This window comes from Chroicocephalus ridibundus, chromosome 1, assembly GCF_963924245.1.
Source record: "Chroicocephalus ridibundus chromosome 1, bChrRid1.1, whole genome shotgun sequence".
NCBI lineage: Eukaryota > Metazoa > Chordata > Aves > Charadriiformes > Laridae > Chroicocephalus > Chroicocephalus ridibundus.
In genome coordinates this window covers 213,882,907-213,900,218 of record NC_086284.1, presented here as the reverse complement: position 1 = coordinate 213,900,218, position 17,312 = coordinate 213,882,907, and the positions used below count along the sequence as shown (strand labels likewise).

At 38.9% G+C, this 17,312-nt stretch overlaps 1 protein-coding gene across 14 annotated transcripts in view; it reads left to right on the top strand.

Annotated features, from left to right (window-relative positions):
• Window positions 1-11,245, top strand: part of CELF2 (CUGBP Elav-like family member 2) — a 561,996-nt gene extending 550,751 nt beyond the window's left edge. For 13 of the 14 annotated variants that reach the window (XM_063323650.1, XM_063323640.1, XM_063323636.1 and 10 more), the window contains one exon: window positions 5,459-11,245. In XM_063323650.1, the coding sequence (XP_063179720.1) occupies window positions 5,459-5,586 (128 nt within the window). In that variant the 3' untranslated portion in view covers window positions 5,587-11,245. The remainder of the gene's footprint in view (window positions 1-5,458) is intronic. The other variant, XM_063323637.1, reaches the window with a different exon arrangement.
• The last annotated feature ends 6,067 nt before the right edge of the window (window positions 11,246-17,312 follow it).

Genomic DNA, 17,312 nt, shown 5'->3' with positions numbered 1-17,312 from the left:
AGCAATGTGAGAAATGTCGTACTGAAATCTCATTCCAAAAATAATGGACTGTTAATCCTCAAATGAGCGGGAAGATGCACAGACAAACTAGTTCTAACTAAAAATTGGATATGAAAAAACAATAATAATTTTCCAGTCTGACATCTCGCATGAGTGTGTCAAGTACATGAAACTAATTACACCCTATGTGGGGGAATGTCATTTAGTATACTATTAAACTGCCTTATTATGGATACCTAATTATTCTCTATTGTATAGCTGAGCCACTTAAAAACGCTCTGTGTTTAACCCATTACTTCTACATTCCAGGAGTTTCTTTCTTCTGAATTAAGCACAAGATTTTGCAATTAGTGCTTGAATGGTGTGTACGTGTAGTTCAGAACACTTTGAAGACAGTTGATGTCTAGATAGGCAGCTCCAGCTGCTGCGGGTGGGCTCCAGTGTATTGTGGATGGTAACATCTCCCCTTACCTTAGGGCAGGGATGAAGATCAGCGTCAGGTTTCCCAGAGAAAACTTTGAGCTGCCAGAAAGTTAGATCACTACAGAGGAGAAGATGATATGTTGGCATAAAACAAGGTCTAGGGTTGATTAAGTGGGGCTGGTGTCTTTTGAATAGCACAGACGCACCAGTTCAGTGCTTTGATGGAGTGGAGTACGGAATGTAAGCGCGTGGCAATCTGTTAGAGCGTTGGTCTAATAATTGTGGTCTTATGCCAGACATGAGGACGGTCTAGGAGGAGGAAAGAATCTCTTAAAGATAAGTTTTATAAGGTTTGACCTAAAATATTGAAGCTTCCATAAAAGTCACAATTCTTTCCCAGAGTAAAGGAATGCAACTGTATGTATGACAAAAGAGTAACCAGTCCAGAAAACCCCCTGGTTTCCAAAACTCCTTTGGGCTGATAGTGTTGCTCTTTGCCCAGCACCACCCCTTCATTCTGAAGTGCCCCCATTTGAAGTGTCCCCATTAACCATAATACATGTTTCTTAGCTTGCGTATCATTACTTTTTTTAAAATCTAGGTTTTGTTAAAATGTGTCTGTCTAAGGATTTGCCTCCACCAGGGCCTTTTGGGGGCTCTACAGCTGTTGGGCTTTAACCCGGTTTGAAAGGTTTTGCATTTATCGCGCCTGTGCGATAAATATTGGGGGTTGGACTAGATGATCTCCAGGGGTCCCTTCCAACCCTATGATTCTATGATTCTATTCTATGAAATGCCTCTTATCTAAACAGACAGTACCTAAACACGAGGAGAAATCATCAAGTTACTCAGAAATACCTACTGCACTGGAATCCAAGCCTTGCCACAATCCGTTTTTCACCTGAGCCCTTGGTAGTACACTTGGAAAGTTAATTTGGTTCAGAGAAAGGGTGTGACATTCTTTCTGCATTTTTCTGTAGTCTTTCAGTTTGTTTTTGAAGCATTCACCTCTTTAAGCTTTACAAAAAATTGTTCATAACTAGACTAATACCGTCCAGCATGTTTCTGCAATGGGTTAAAATGGTCCCTGAGGCTGTAGCAAATTTGAAAAGTGGAATTGAAATGGACTCCCTATTGATCTGGAGCCAGTTCAGTTAGTATGGTGGCGTGACAAAATCGTTGTTGAGGTCTCCCGGAGTCTTGATGAAATGTCAAATCAAGCTATGTTAATCGAAATGCCGCAATTTTGGTGACTGCTGAAAGAATGTAGATTAGTTTGGGCAGGTGGCTCAATTCATCATCTAACTTCTGCACTCGCTTTTCGTGGGTTTCCTTTTACTCTACTTACTTTATTTTTACCTATTTACACATTTGTCTGGATTTATGGGACACAATTAGCTAACTTGGAGCAGTGCACTGACGTTATCTCATTTGAGGGAAAATGGAGGGGTCAACACCCAACGGATGGAGGAGTCCTCTGTCTTTCTGGCATTAGTCGGCTTTCAGTAACATTTCAATTTCTCATTCTTCCTCCCCAGATATTCTGCCACCAATGAGAGATTTCTGCTTTAAAAACAAAAAGTACTGCCGTGGCAGAGGAAGTTGGGATTTTCTGATTCAGTAGGTGACTACTTGGTGATGCTGCTAATCACAGGCAAAGCCAGAATGAACCCTGCTGGTTTAACAGACTAGCATAGTCTGTATGTACCTCCTCAGCTTTGTTAGCCACAATCCTCTGATGATTTGGTCCCGTATTTGTGTTTTAAAAAGCTTTCTTTTTTCTCTGTCCTCACGCCCAAAAACTAGGACAATAGTGCGTCTGAAGAACCCATTTCTCTGCCATATCGTTAATGGTCATTGCTCTTGGTACAGTCTGGGGTTTTTGTTTGGTTGGTTTGGTCTTTTTTCCGTAATAATCACAACAACAATAGTGACGGTGATGATGTTTTGCACATGCTTGGTGCTTTCTGCTGTGGAGTTTCCAATCTTCCAATCTCTTGCCCAAAGGAGGAGGAAGTCAAATTACAGATGAGGACAGGTTGAACACCAGAAAGGTGAAAAGATTGTCCAAGGCTGACCACTGGCAGAATTGGGAAGGGAAGGTGCATTCTGAGTGAGTCGCAGGGTAGTGAGATACAGTGATGAACTTTCACGGAACACTGCTTCTCAAATGAAAAATTACTTTTCTTCGCAGAAAATGGACTTTGGCATTATTTGCTTTCTTGCCCACCTCGAATGCTCAAAAGATTACCTGGTGATGAGGATGATAGGACAGTCTGTTGACACCTGGAAGTGCGCTCCCATGAGTTCTCATGAGCTTTAGTTGATTCAGCAGACAAAGGGTTTCACTCTTCAAGCTTATCTCTCGCCTTTCATAAACCTTAGCATAACAGAAATGAGAGATGTAAAAGGCAGTGGAGGGGGGGCACAATGACATCGGTGCATAAATGCAGTTGGCCTCATAGCAAAATTGGTACTCGAATGGTTAAAAATATTTATCCTGATTATAGAGATACCTAGAGATTTAAAACAAAAATCAGAATCGTCATGACAGGGTCTTTAAAAAGCGATGAGAAACATCATCCCATCCTCATGTAACCTGCAGTTTAAAACTCAGACAAAAAATGATGAATGGGTGCAATCAGGAAAAGATAAATAAAGGGAGACAATGCCAGATTCCTTTGTAAGCTCCATAAATGAAGGTTCTCGATAAGGGAGAAGGTGAAAGTATAACAGGTTAATGTAGATACCGCGTTCTGTGTAAAGAGACAAATTGGGAATCAGAATAACAACTGAACGACAAAGGCTGATGCCACAGCTGCAGCACAGAGGTTGTATGTTTGAATTTGTGTCTGAGTCAAGGAAGCCAATAAAGAGACATAGAATGAGGTGACTTGTCTCACCCCCCTGGAAGGTAAGCATAGCCTGAGCTAACTGCTCTTCTGTCATCAGTGGAGGTGTCTAAATTGGTGACGTGAATGGTGGGTGGAAAAGCCACCTCTGGGTGTGCTTGCTTCTCTTCATTCACCGTTCATAGTTGCCATCGAAGTGACTAATTTAGATCAGTTGCTTAACTCTCAGGTGGCTAAAACTATCTAAGAAGAAAAGGAACTCAGGTGATGAGAAGTTGATAGGAGAAGACTGTTCTGAACGCACTTAAGAGAACAAAGTGAAGGTCAGGAAAGCTGTAGAGGACAATGCTGAATTGTCAAGGTAGGTAAGAGTAGCTGTATCTCAGTTGTGGAACACCTGCCTGGAAGGTGCTACAGCTGCCTTCCAACTCATGGTAGATCTCTTTTCTACCCCTGAGGCAATCGTAGAGTTCAAGGCTGAGATCTGTGAGCTGATAGAAGTAGACACAGGAGTGCAGTGCTAAGGCAGTGATTGGAGTCACGTGAACAGATAAGATCTCCTAGAAGAAAACAGGGGAGAGGAAGAAAGGAAGAGAGTGATGAAGCTCCTCAGGATATGGCAGTAATATTGAAAGGAAACAATCCAGTGGGGAAAGTGAGGAAGTGACAGGAGTTACTAAACCCAAGGAAGGTATGGAGGAACATTTATTATCCCTTAAGGAGGTAACAAATAATCAACCACAGAACAGCATGAATAGAGCATATTGGCTTTGGCCAGGGGAAGATCTGCAGAGAATTAAGTGAGAGGTGTTTTTGAGTAGAAGGAACAGAGCTAGCCTGAATTGTCAGAGAAGAGTCTTAAGGTAAATAGTTTGGTGAAGTTGATTTAAGGTGAAACCACGGGGATGGCCTATGAAGGAGAGCAGCTGGACAAGGACCAGATGACTTGACAAGAGGGGTTTTTTCTTTGCAATGGGGAAAGTGTATCATTCTGACACCGAAGATGGAAGAGGGCAGCAGTGCAAGGTAAACAAGAGCCCTGAAAGAACAGGTTAAAATGATGATAAGAAAGAGATTGTGAATCAGAAAAGTACACAGGCACTAAGCACAAATGAAGAAAGCTGGTAGAAGAGAGGCGCTGAGAAGCCTGCGTGCTAGGACTGAAAACAAAGTGTGTGGGATCCATGCTTTAACAGGGTGAAGGGATATGTGTTAAGGCAAATTCAAGTGGAAAGAAGAGGGAGCATTTCAAAGCAGATGCATAATAGCAGGCTGAGTACAGTAGTAATTAGCCAGAGCTGAGGCAGAGCAGCAGTTAGGCGAGCTTTGCAATTACAAGTGGGAGGCCCAGATATGAAAATGAATTTAGAGCTTCCAGAATCAGGGAGATTTGAGTCCATTATGAACAGAGCATTTTTAGTCTCTGGGGGAAAAGGAAGCTGAGCCAGGCCAGCCAGTCTGAATTACCCGACAAGCATTATCCCCCTAGTTAGTGCTTGCAACCGAGGAGCAGAAGATCTGGAGTTCTCGTCGAGCCCTGCCATTGTCTTTACGATGCTGCTTAATTTTGATGCTTGCATACCCCTTTGGGGACCAAGAAGCTGAATTAATTAACATTTAACGTACCTTGAGATCTTGAACTGGAAGGAGCTGTAAAAATACAAAATATTAATATATCGCAACTGTCCTAGGCTAAGCCCAAGGAGATGTTTCGTAGCACATGGGACCAGTGCACATGAACTCACACTCAGGTGTGCAAATGCGCGTGGGCATCTAAGTTTGGGGGTTGTTTCCGTAACCAGGCTTTCTGTTTCAGCTCCACATCTGCAGACTGGCCTAGTAGTACTTCCTAATAGACTGGGAGGTATGTAGATATTACACTGAAAAGTGTCACGGTAATAAAAATCTTCAGTCTCTAAGGTAGGTCGATAAGTAACGGATTGGAAACTGCATTGCACCAAACCTGGCCAACTGCAGCCCCGCTAGTAAAGATTACGAAGGTAAAGGGGGAGGCAAAAGAAACGGGAGAGGAAATGGGATACAAAGTGTGGTCAAAGAACTGATTGAAAGTGGGGTAAATGCGTCAAATAAATAGTGATAATAAAATCCTAACAAAAAGCCTTCTGACGTTTGTTCTAACCTATAGTTCGCTTTCTCTCCCGCCTCCGTTCTGTGTCTCGTAGGTTTTGTTAGCTATGACAATCCAGTCTCTGCACAAGCTGCTATCCAGGCTATGAACGGCTTTCAGATTGGCATGAAACGCTTGAAGGTTCAGCTGAAACGCTCCAAAAATGACAGCAAACCTTACTGATCTTAACCCCAGATGCTTACTGCTCTTATTTTAGCTTTCTTAGGGTAAGTCCCATGAGCAAACCTGTCCTCTGCAGGGGGGTTAAGAAAGAACATAGAGCCAACCTTCACCAAGAGACAGTTATTTTTACAGTTACCACTTCCATTTTCCCCACTCGTCCTTATTACACTTGGCTCCCATTTCCTTGCCAAGTAATTACCGAGTTGTGTTACTGTATTTTGTTTTGCAGCATAATTTATCTCCTTTTTAAAACAAAAACAAACGTCTTGAAATTCAAAGCAACACACACACACACAGAAAAAAAAAAAAAATGTGCAATTTAACTCTGTGAACCCTGGTGCCATTAGCACACAATAAAAGTTGTTTTCTATGGATGGATCGTATTTTACCAGGGTGGCACCAGCAGTTTATAGGTTAAACAAAAATGGCCTCATGCCAGTTAAAGCACTTATTTTGCAACAAAAATTGAAACAAGTCTTTCCACTACATCAACTTGTTTTTTGAGAAGATTTGATTTTTTTTTTTTTTCGGTTCAAATCAACGTATTGTTATATATTAGTCTGATTTTACACTGGTCGTCTTTATCTTTCACTTTTTTTTAAGTTCTTGTTTTTTTGGAAAGGATTAATGTAAAAAAGATTTAGAGATCTGTTTCTAAAGCTACAGGGTTTAAAATAAAAAAAAAATAAAATGAGTGACAATACTTGATGTTTCTTGAGAGATAAATTTAATAATAATAAAAAAAGAAAGCCACAGGCCTGTAAATTTTATTTGTAAAAAGCATTTCTATTTTTATACAAAATTTTTACTGCCTCAGAAATAATGGAAGTTATTTATTGCCTATTGTTAACTTATTGGATACCTAAAGAGCAGCTCTCTATGCTAGCTAGATCCTTTGAAGTAGTCTCTAGAGTAATTGTGCCAGGAATGGGCGCTTTTTCACTGTTGAACCCTACACCCTTTACAGTTCATGCTTTTATCCTCTTGTTTGTATTTGTCTGGTTATTTTGTTCGTAGTTTCCATTATCTAGTTTAAAGTTCAGTTGTCTGACCCCCTTTTTTCCCCTCTCCCCGTACCTTTCTGTTACATTTGTAGAAACTGGTTCTTTCCTCTGTTTTCTCCCCAAAGAGGAATCCATTCTCTCTGACTCCTTTCAGATGGATTCTTTTGGGGTTCCATTGTGCTCTTGTTGACAAGTATTGTGAGTTAATGCAAATTACGAGAACGGCTCATAGACTCTACTGATAAAAGATTTGCATTAGTTTTCTCCTGCACCCATAAAAGTGATTTTGTTTGTGCTGCATAGATTCTGTGTAACTTTTTTTCCTCTTCCTTGTTTTTTCCCTAGACATCTCCATGCCCGTTAGCCCATCGTTTGCCTAGCATGTCCCTGTGGCGTCTCAAAAAAAAAAAAAAGTTTCATCGTCCCGTCATTGTTTCTGATGTCTTTCTGACCTCACATCATATTTGGTTCTCCTACTGACCTTTGATCTAGTTTGACCTTTGAAATTTGCATGTGACCTCATCTAGCTATGAATTCTGGGAAGTCAATGTGAAAAAACATTGCTGCATTCATGCAAGACTGAAATTTATTATTAGATAAATTAATGATAGGATTTAAAAACAACCTGTGGCAAAATGTTTTTTCTTTCTTTCCTTTTTTTTTTTTTTTTGGTTTTCTTTTTTCCTTTGGGTTTGTTTTTTTGTTGGTTTTTTTTTTTGGTTTGGGTTTTTTGTTTCCTTTTGGTTGGTTGTTTTTTTTTTCTTTTTTTTTCATTTCGTAAAAAAAAAAATAAAAAAAAAAAACAGACTTGAAAGTATTATACAGGGATTGGCATTCTGCCTGGTCACTGGTGACAATAGCAATATGTGTCCAGAGGCACAGAATGTTGGTTTCTAACAGACTACTTCCAAAACAGTTTGAGAAATAAAACTGTCTGATTTTAAGTCTCTAGAGGTCTGTAATAGTTTTTACATTTTTCAGGCAGTGTAAAGTTTTTTGATAAGGCCATTTTAGGTGGCTCACTTTCTCATTAAAGTATATATATAGAACCACTTTTTGTAGATTAGTATAAGAAAATATTTACCCTGTTTTAGGGCAAATGCTACCTACTTGTGTCACCTTTTGCTGAACTGACTCACAGTTAGACAATCCATGGTTTAATGCACATGAAATTACCTATATTTTATACTGTTTCAATGTACAGAAGAAAGGTTACTGTAAAATGTGTTACGTTGGTGCTTCTGTGAATTAAGTTGTGGTTTCATCATGAGTCTTATGGTCTTAAGTGTTCTATGTTTATAAAAGACGAGTTTAAAATTGGTTTACTTGAACAACAAGGACAAAAAGAAGATTCAAAAAAAAAAAAAAAAGAAAAAAAAAACGTTGTTTGCTTAACAAAAATGAATTTCATGTGAAAAATGAAAAAATATTCCAGAATAAGTTTGTGTTGGCTTGTGACGCATTGATGTCATTTTTTTATTGTGAACAATTTAGATGTGTTTGTGTTCAGCAAAATGTGATCGGTTTTTCTTTTAAAGAAAAAAAAAAAAAATCAGTGAAACTATAGTGCCAAATTCCAAAGGTACTTTCTTCCTAGAGCTTCAGTGTGTTTCTTGTGTGAAGTAATTTGATAACATGGGTATTTTATTATGTGTTTTGTATAAATCCCTAATATTTAAAGAAAAAAGAGGTTAAAAAGTTTGTTAACTTGCTATCCTGTGGTCTTGTTGCCTGAAATTGTTATTGTTTGTTATTTCTCTTTGATGTTTTTTGTAAAACATTGTATAAGTGCCCATGTTTCACTTTTTTAACCACTCTGCACACATCAATGCTGTGAAAGCAAACCTCACTATGTATTTTCTTCATATTGTATGGAAACCTCTAAGGTGAGAAAGTTTTGAACTTTTAACCCTTTCCACCCAGAGCTGTCTTGAGTGTTAATACCTTTTATACATTCACCATTTTGCTGTTTATTTTTATATATATATCTATATCTATAAATATATATATACTTAGTTTTTTGTGGTTTATTTAATACATGGTTGAAATCAGAACAATGCACAGGGCAGATCTGAAGGACAAAAAATATTTTACTGCTGTCTAAATTTCTTCTGTATCTATAACTAAAATTATTTAAAACCGTAATTAACTTGGGGGTTTCCTTTTTAGATTTTGGGGATTTTGTCTTTTCTTAAAGAGCTTTTAATATGCTGCTGGAATATGCTATTCAGTATTAATAAAATAAAAGAAAAAGAAAACAATTCTTTAATTATCTATTGTGTGAGCCGCTCCCCCGCAGGAGCGGTGAATCCACCATTTGAAAACCTTGAGGAGAAAAAAAAAATAAAAAATAATATTTTTGTAATTTAAATAAATGAACTTTTGCTTAAATCAGATGCACTAGATCTTCCTGGGTGAAAATTCAGTGTGCACTGCAGTTAAACTACTTTTTATGGATAAAGTTTACATACACTGTAATGTTTGGTGTTATCTGCCATTATTTGTGACGGCAATATATTGGCTTACTCCTGCAGACACTCGGGTAGAGAGGAGTAACTTTACTCATACAAGTAGTCCACGGGAATAGATTTGTGACGGATGTGGGTGTTTGCTGGAGGAAGCTCTGTGTAAGGAACCAGAAAAGAGACGCTGGTAGCCCTTTTCACTGCCTTGTAAGTCTGATTAGATTGCGTTTCTACCGCACAAGTAGTGACCAACAGCCAAATTTGGTTTTTTGCTACCGGTATAGAGAATTCATTGCCAATCCAATGCGTGCGAGCAGCAGTACCTGCTACTGATGATAAAGTGCCATACTTTCTTCCACTTCCTATTTCTATACGATTATATTCGAAGCCGCCTAAAATTAAAAACAAAAGCCCTATATGAACAACATCAGCTGGTGCACTCTTGTCTCTCATCCCCAACTTAAATGCTTCTTTATGTAGAGCCCTGGGATGGAAAGGACTAGCCTCTAGTGATGCAAAAAAGTTTCCTTCTTATAGCACATGCACTTATAAATAAATGATCTATACTTTTCTCACATGTTTTTACTACTGCTGGGGCCTTCCTACACCCTTTGAGGGCTATTTTGTACTACTTGCAGCAATTTTGCATATTCGAAGTATCATCTCACGTACGTTATATTATATATATGTACATATATATATAATATGAGATCATCATTTGGATTGTTTAGACTGTTTCACTAATTTTTCTCATTGTACCCACCGTATAAATCTCCAAAGCTTTTTTAGATGCCCTAGTGTGTGTCCTGTGGGTTTACCAGTCCAGTTAGAGCGGTGATGCCTTTGGTCCTCGGGCAGCGTAACTCGGCATCGGGCTGCCCCGAGTTACGCTACACGGGACATTGGCTAAGCAGTGGGAGAGGAGGAATGTTTCCGTACTTCCAGGCAACCGAGATGGGTCATTGCTGAGAAAAGCGTCCATCTTGAAATGAAATTTTTAAAAAGTATTAAAAAATCAGATGAAAAACCAAAAACCCAAACATACACCTCCTTGGAGACAAATTATCTACTAGTTCTCTTTCCAAATATTGAAAGGAAAAAGCTGCAAGGGTGCAAGGGCCTAATAAGAGAGGAAGAAAAACAAGGGAAATTGCTTTACAAAATTCTAATCAAAAGACTAGACTAGTTGTTTTTTCAAACAAATTAGCTAATTGCGATGAAATGGCAGTCCTCAAAGGAGTAACAAGTTCATCTTTCTTTCACCATAGGGGTTACAGTTCCTTGGCTTGTGCTACTCTGGAATCATTTTACTGTTTCTGTTTTTATTATCTTAAGTGCTAATTAACAAAAGGAAAAAAATATCCTGTAGTTTCATTACCTTTTTGGATAATGTCATACAAAAAAAAAAAAAAAAAACAAACCTATGTATTTGTGTTTTTTTTGTGCTGTGAGAATTGTTGTTTGTAGATTAATAATACTATCATTTTGTTTAGAATTACAAACTAGTTTTTAAGTATTGTCTGAGAAAAGCCAAAGTTAATGCAATCTAGTGGAAGCTGTAAGACCATTTGAGTATTGTTTCTGTTTTATTGATGCATTTGGATTTTGTTGTTTGATGGAATTTGAGCCAAAAAAAAAAAAAAAAAAAAGAAAAAAAAAAGCAGGCTTTCCTATTTCTACAACTTGATTGTACTTATGCATTTTGTACCAGTGGAACTTTTTATACTGGAGATTAAAAAACAAATGGAAATTTTTGTGGCTTACTCTCGTGGGCCCCCTCGATCATGACTGATTTTCAAGTTTGATTTCTGGATGGTAGAAAGAGAGTTGGTTTTGTTTAGAGAACTCAAAACTTTGGCTTGATTTCTTTTTTTCCCTTTGCTTATATCTAGTGTTTAGAATTTTGTCTTAACAAAAGCGGTAAGTTTCACTTTTTATTCTGTATCGTGCAGTTACACAATAAGGTAATTAGAATTAGGAGTACTCGGTCACTTTGCGTGGATAAATGTATTAGTTAAAACGTTAGGGGTTTGCTTTTTTGCTGTTTAGATCAGAGTTTTTTCTGATTCTTCTGTCCTCATTGTGAACATAACCGTGTAGTTGAAACAGTCAGACTTATTTTTGTAACGTATGTTATTGTGTGATGCAGTTTTTTGCTTCTGTCTCCAATATTAAACCATTTTCCTAATACTTGTCTCTCTACTTTGTGTGTTGTATTGTTGGTGGTCATTCTGTGTTGGTAATACATCTACACACCTCACTGTTTCACGTGCCTGTTTTTTTTTTTCTCTATTTGTTGGTTGTGTACAAAAGATACAGTCGATTCCACCTAAGTGAATATCTGATTGGGGGGCAAAAGAGGATTTGTACATTTTAGACATGTTATGGTTTCTTTGATTTTTTTTTTTTCCTCTCTCTCTTCCTCCCCCTAGTCATGCCTTACCACTTGGATAATCTGTCCGAGCAGGAAGCATTTTAAATGAGTTTCCTGCAAAGTCCTGTTGAAGGTAGCTTTTGTTAGCCTTCTAACTGCAAAAGGTTCTGCACACAAACACACAGAAGCCACCTGAAAAGATTATTTTATTTTTTTTTGCTGTGACATTTCAGTCAGTCGGGAAAATGTGGAATATGGAGATCAATTCTTCCTAGTCGTTAAAAAATAATAATAATACCCTACTGCTGCTTCGCAGAAGCATGTGAAACATTCAAGAAAAGGAAGATATAGCCTTGGGATTTCTTCCAAACTGCACAGTAATCTGATGGCATATGGTGTTAGTCAAACTCTCCTTAGAAACTAATCACATCTTAACTAGGGCCGTGAGAGCCTACCAGGTGATCGAGCTTGTTATGTGCAGTTCTACATATAATAATTTTAAAAAATAAAATAAAATCCAAGTGAGCAGGGAAGACTTGCTGTTAAAGTTAGTAGAAGTTTAAAAAAAAAAAAAAAAGATAAAGAAATAATGGGGGAAAAAAATCCCCTGTTGTTCAAATGGGTGATGTTTTTGCTGTGGGCTTACAAAGCAGATCATTCCCAGCATTGGCTAATAGTATTACACAAATCTCAAAACGGACAAAAGAAATACCCTAGCACTTTTTTTTCTTATTATTTTTTTACAGTTGGCTTTTAGCTTTTTTTATTCTTTCATTTCCTGTGATTTTTTCCTCCTCACAAGAATCTCTCTGCTCTCCCCCAACCGGTGTCTACCATGATGAAATAAAAGCTGCAAACGAAAAACCTATGTTGTTCTGGTTTACAAAAAGTCTCTCTTCTCTCCTCTGTCTGATCGCAGATACAAACCTTACAATTTGGAGAGGGGGAAAAAAAAAAAATAAACAAAACCAACCAAACCAAACCCAAGGAGGAGAGAGCAGCACCGGCGAGTGCTCTCTGGAATTCAAGCCATACGCCCCCGTCCCTTTCCTTTGTCCCACTTTCTGTGATGCTCAGGAATCGAAGACCACTTAAAAGTGCTCTTATGAGACCCAAACGACACTCCTCCCTCGTGTCTCCTCTCCCCTGGTCTTTCTGGCACTCTGGCTTTGGCTCACACACACAAACACACACACACACCCCCTCAAGTAATGTCTTACGAGGTCATGGTGCGCTGGGTGTTTCCGTGTTGGCTCCTGCGTTTGGAAGAGTTTTGAAATTTTCTGGTGGCTCATGAGTTGGCCTGGTCGTTACTGCTCGATTTTTTTTTTCCAAACTTTTTTTTTTTTTTGGCTTTTTTCGCTTTTCCGTTTCCATGAAAGGCAAGTAAGTGATGAGTCTGGAGTCCCAAACAAGCTCAAGTGTCGTCTTGCAGGGTCTGTTGTCAGAAGTTAGGGGTCCAAGCAATGCCTTCGCTGCAACTCTTAAAGTTCCTCTAAAACCATCAGCCCAGGCAGGAGAGCAAAAACCGATGGCCAGACTATGTCCTGGGTCTTTGACACCTCTAGAGTTTATGATCCTGAGTTGGATAATATTGACACCAGTGGATTCAGTTGAGTAAGTCTTGACATGCATGATTGATAAATCAGAATTCGTCTCTGGGTTTTTTAGGTTGCTGTGAATGTTTTCTTATTTATTTATTTTTTTTCCTCCAAAACTTGGTCTTAGGAAAGAAACTAGAGCTTTGTGAAGGGTCTTTTCTTCCAAAAATGCAACTGAAAAAAAAAAAGAAAGGCTTATACTGCAGTTGGGTTTCTTTTAAATACTCAGGGCTGAAAGATACAGGTTTTTCTTTCCTTTTTTTTTTTTTTTTTATTTCAACAATGGGGAAAAATGAGTTCCTTAAAGCAATGCAGCCGAACAGTTTGTCCTGCTTAAATGCATGCTTTTTACTTTCAATTATGTAAGGCACCTTGCAGTGTTAGCAAAATGTCTCTTTGTTAGCTATATGTGTATCGCCATGGGAAATTACCAAACTGTCACAAGACTTGCTGATTAAAGAATAGCCTGCCAGAGTGTGTGTGCCTTTGCCCAGTGTGACTCTTAGGTATTAGGCTAAGGAAAACAGTTTAACAAAATGTAGTGTGAATCATTCCTGATAAGTGAATAAAGCATTGTGACCAAGCAATCAGATTATTCACTTATCAGGAATCGACTGTACTGATAGTTTGCCTGATTGTTTTTGTTCCTCATCTCTGTTGTAGTTTCACTACTTTTTGCTGTGTTCTGTTTTTTCTCTCATGCTCTTAGCAAAATCACTGGGAATATCCCTTCGTGTGATCATGAAACATGCTACTGAGTAACAAATAAAAAAAAAAAAAATTTTTAAAATATAAAAATGATATCTTAACAAAATCTATGCACTTGCTATCAGGAACACAATACTGGATGTGTCTTATATATATTGAACTATAATAGTATTCGATTTCTTAAATAAAGCTTAAGAAAGGATTCTGTTGTCTGTAAAATTTTATGAGCATTAAGTGGAAAAAAAAAAAACAACAACAAACAAAAACCATGCTTCTAGGGTTGGGCGCTTTTTGTTGTATGAAATCTTACTGGGTACACGGTCTTCAACCGTGCCCAGGCAAATGTTATACAATTTGCTTGCTATTTCGTTAAAAACTAAGACCTTGAAAATTAGGCTTACTGAAGTCTGTGAGGAGAAAAAGTCTTACCGTTCAGTGACGAGCAGCAAAAGATACTAAAACGCAGAAATTTCTGTCTTTTTCTGTATTTGCGAAAGCAAATGTACTTGCTTTTGCACTAAAACTACAAAAGAGCTGAAATAGGTGAATCAGAAAATGCAATGAAACAATGCTATATTACTTCCACAAACAATACTGTACTTTTTGGTGTGTGACTTTTTTTCCTCCTGATTCTAGCTAGATTTAGGATTAAAAAAAAGGAAACCCCGTATGCTCAAAATCACAGATTCAGCACTGGAGGTCAGAGCACCTTTTTGCGGAAGATGCGTGGCTTACTGTACGGTTCCTGTATCTGGGCCTTCTCTTAGGAAAAAAATTTCACATCAAAACCCATGAATTAAATGGGAGTCGAATCGCTAAAACTGTTGAGTACACTGAAAAATTTATTCCTTCGATGGCTGTACATTTGCCACAAAATTGTAGCTTTCAAACAATCAGGTTTTTGTGGAAATACCCGTACTTCTTGTATTTAGCAAACTTTCAGTAATGTCAGCCTTTGGCGAAAGATCCAGGAGAGTGGTGGGGGTTGCTTTCTTCTTTTTCTTTTGAACTGCATTACTGCCTCACTTTTCATATGCCATTATATTATCTGAAAAAAAAAAAAAAAAAGAAAAAAAAAGAATTAAATTGTGGAAATCTGTCCGCTGCTTGTATCATTCTCCTCTATTCATACACATATAGCAAATGTTCTTGAGCTCGACGTCCGACGTCCAGGTTTGTTAGACTCGTAAGCCCAAAGCACTGCTCCCCCCGAGAGGCCATGGAGAGGGGTGACTTGGGTGGGCAGCAGGATGGGCCTCTCCATCCCACATCGGCACAGCGGCCAGGTGGGGACCCGGCCCTGGGTTTCAGGTTGCTGGTGTAACACAAATATTAAGTAATAGCAACGATTAGCTCATATTTGTATGCCCTCTGATTTTCCTCATTAGCAGACTTTCTTTTTTTCCTTTAAAGGGAGCTGGAAAGTTGCAGTCGTTTTCTGAATCGTTCGCCCCTGTTGATAACCTAATTGTTTTACATGAATGCTAATATTTCCCTCTCACACATTTATATCTATCAGCTAAATCAGCAGTAAAGTAAACTCTTCTGGGATACATTCCTATATCAATTAGCAAGGATTTATGCTCCAAAGCACCATTAACATTAATGGGAGTGTGCTCTTTAGCATAAACAATTGGCGATGGGTCTGGTGGACTTTATTTCATAAACAAAGAAGCAGTTGAATCTTAGAGACTTGTTTCCTGAAGACGGTACTGCAGGGAGCGATGTCCCAGCCGTCCCGCTCTGCCCTGGGGATGGCTCACTCACAGCACGTGCATAAATTGTTGAGTTCCCAGCAAAAGGAGACGGCGCCGGTTTGGCAAGTGGGCTAACTTCTGGTACAAAGTTTTGCTGGCTTCTGAAAAACCTGCCTGAGAACCCACCAGGCAAGATTTTTAGCATTGTCTCGTGTCTCTCTGACCAATGGCTTAAAAAAATTCACTCTTGGCTCACCCACATCGCGTGGTGCCACAGGGTGGAGACCGCAGAGGTGTTGGGGATTTTGGAAAGAGGCAGAAGGAAAAACAGAGATGAAGTCCTGCGGGGAAGCAGGCAGTGGGTTTGTCAGCTCCCTGAACCGTGGGTGTCACAGCTCCATGCCTTTAAGTAACAAGTTAGAGAGGACCAATAAATCACCAAGTCTCACCCTTCACATGTAGGACAACGTGGTTTCCCCCTGACCCCAAGCTTGATTGAGTCAAAGAATACGCAGTTTCAGTTGTTATCCAAAGCCACTGGGGTGAAAGTCCACCGCTTCCTGGAGGCACACATCTGCTGAATCCCTGCCCGTGCTTCTGCAGATGTTTTCTCTGTTGGTTCTGGCTCTGCTCAGTTTGGCTGCACTAAAGAGCCCTTTTGTACCTACAATTTTACCCCCCAAAGACACTCATAAGCAGGTCTCAAGTTGCTTTTCATCCTTTTTTTTTCATAAGATAAATATGTCATGCTCTGGAAGCATCTACATACAATAGTGGTTTTTTTTGGTCCCTGAATAATTTTTGTGGTTTATTTCTGCAACCTTCCTTTTTTTTTTTCTTTCTTTCTTTTCTTTTTCCCGCTATCCTGTCTGAATTTGAGGTACCAGAGCTGGATGCATTATTTCAACATCAAGTCTAGCGGCGCAACATGCAGAAATTAAAAATTTCATCCCTACCCTACCCCTCTGAATTACACAGTCAGGGATTGCATCAGTCCTTGCAAAGAGTGACATGCAAAAGCCACAAAACACCAGATTGGCAGAATTATTTTGGGTTACTTCTTTAGTACGGCTAAATCCCTCTCAGATGCATTGTGCACCAGGTTCCCATGTGTGTGGGCTGCTCGCCTGATCTTAGAGTTGAAAGCTTGCTTACAACCATACTAAGAGCATTCTTGTATGACTCCTGGTCCTCTTCATTATTTCCCAAAGTTATCAGCAGTTTTAATATTTACTTCTATGTCATTAGTGAAAATATTCAGCAGCATTCAGGCCTATTACTGATCCCTGCAGAACCCCTCTAAAAAATACTTTTATTCAGTGATTCCCCTTTGACAGCTTCTTTGTTGACACATCAGCCAGTTCCTAATCCATTTTATGTGCCTTGTATTGATAGGGTGGAATGCTAATTTTTTCAATCAGGATCTGCTGCGCTGTCAAACGTACAAAAGTCAGAGTATATTCCGTCTTTGCAATTACTTTTATCAGCCAAAACCTACAATCACATCAAAGAATGAAATCGAGTTTGACAACCTTTCCTCCCTAAAAAGCATGTTGATTGGCATTAATTGTTTACCACTTCTTTAGTGTCTTCTACCCCTTTTTGCCCATATCAATATTTCCATTATTTTGCCGATGTAATGTCAAACTAGCCTACCAGGAGCTGGGTCATCCTGCTTATCTTTTATGAATATGAGCATGAAAACCGCGCGTTCCTCATTGTCTGGGATGCTGCTGGTGTGCTCAAAGAGTCCTAAAGGTTCATATCAGTGGATCAGAGCTCTCTATCCCATTCTCAGCCCAAGGCACTTAGGGCTACCTGCTGGGAAATATTGTACTTTTAATAGCAGTGGTAGCTAAGTAGATCATTACAGAGTT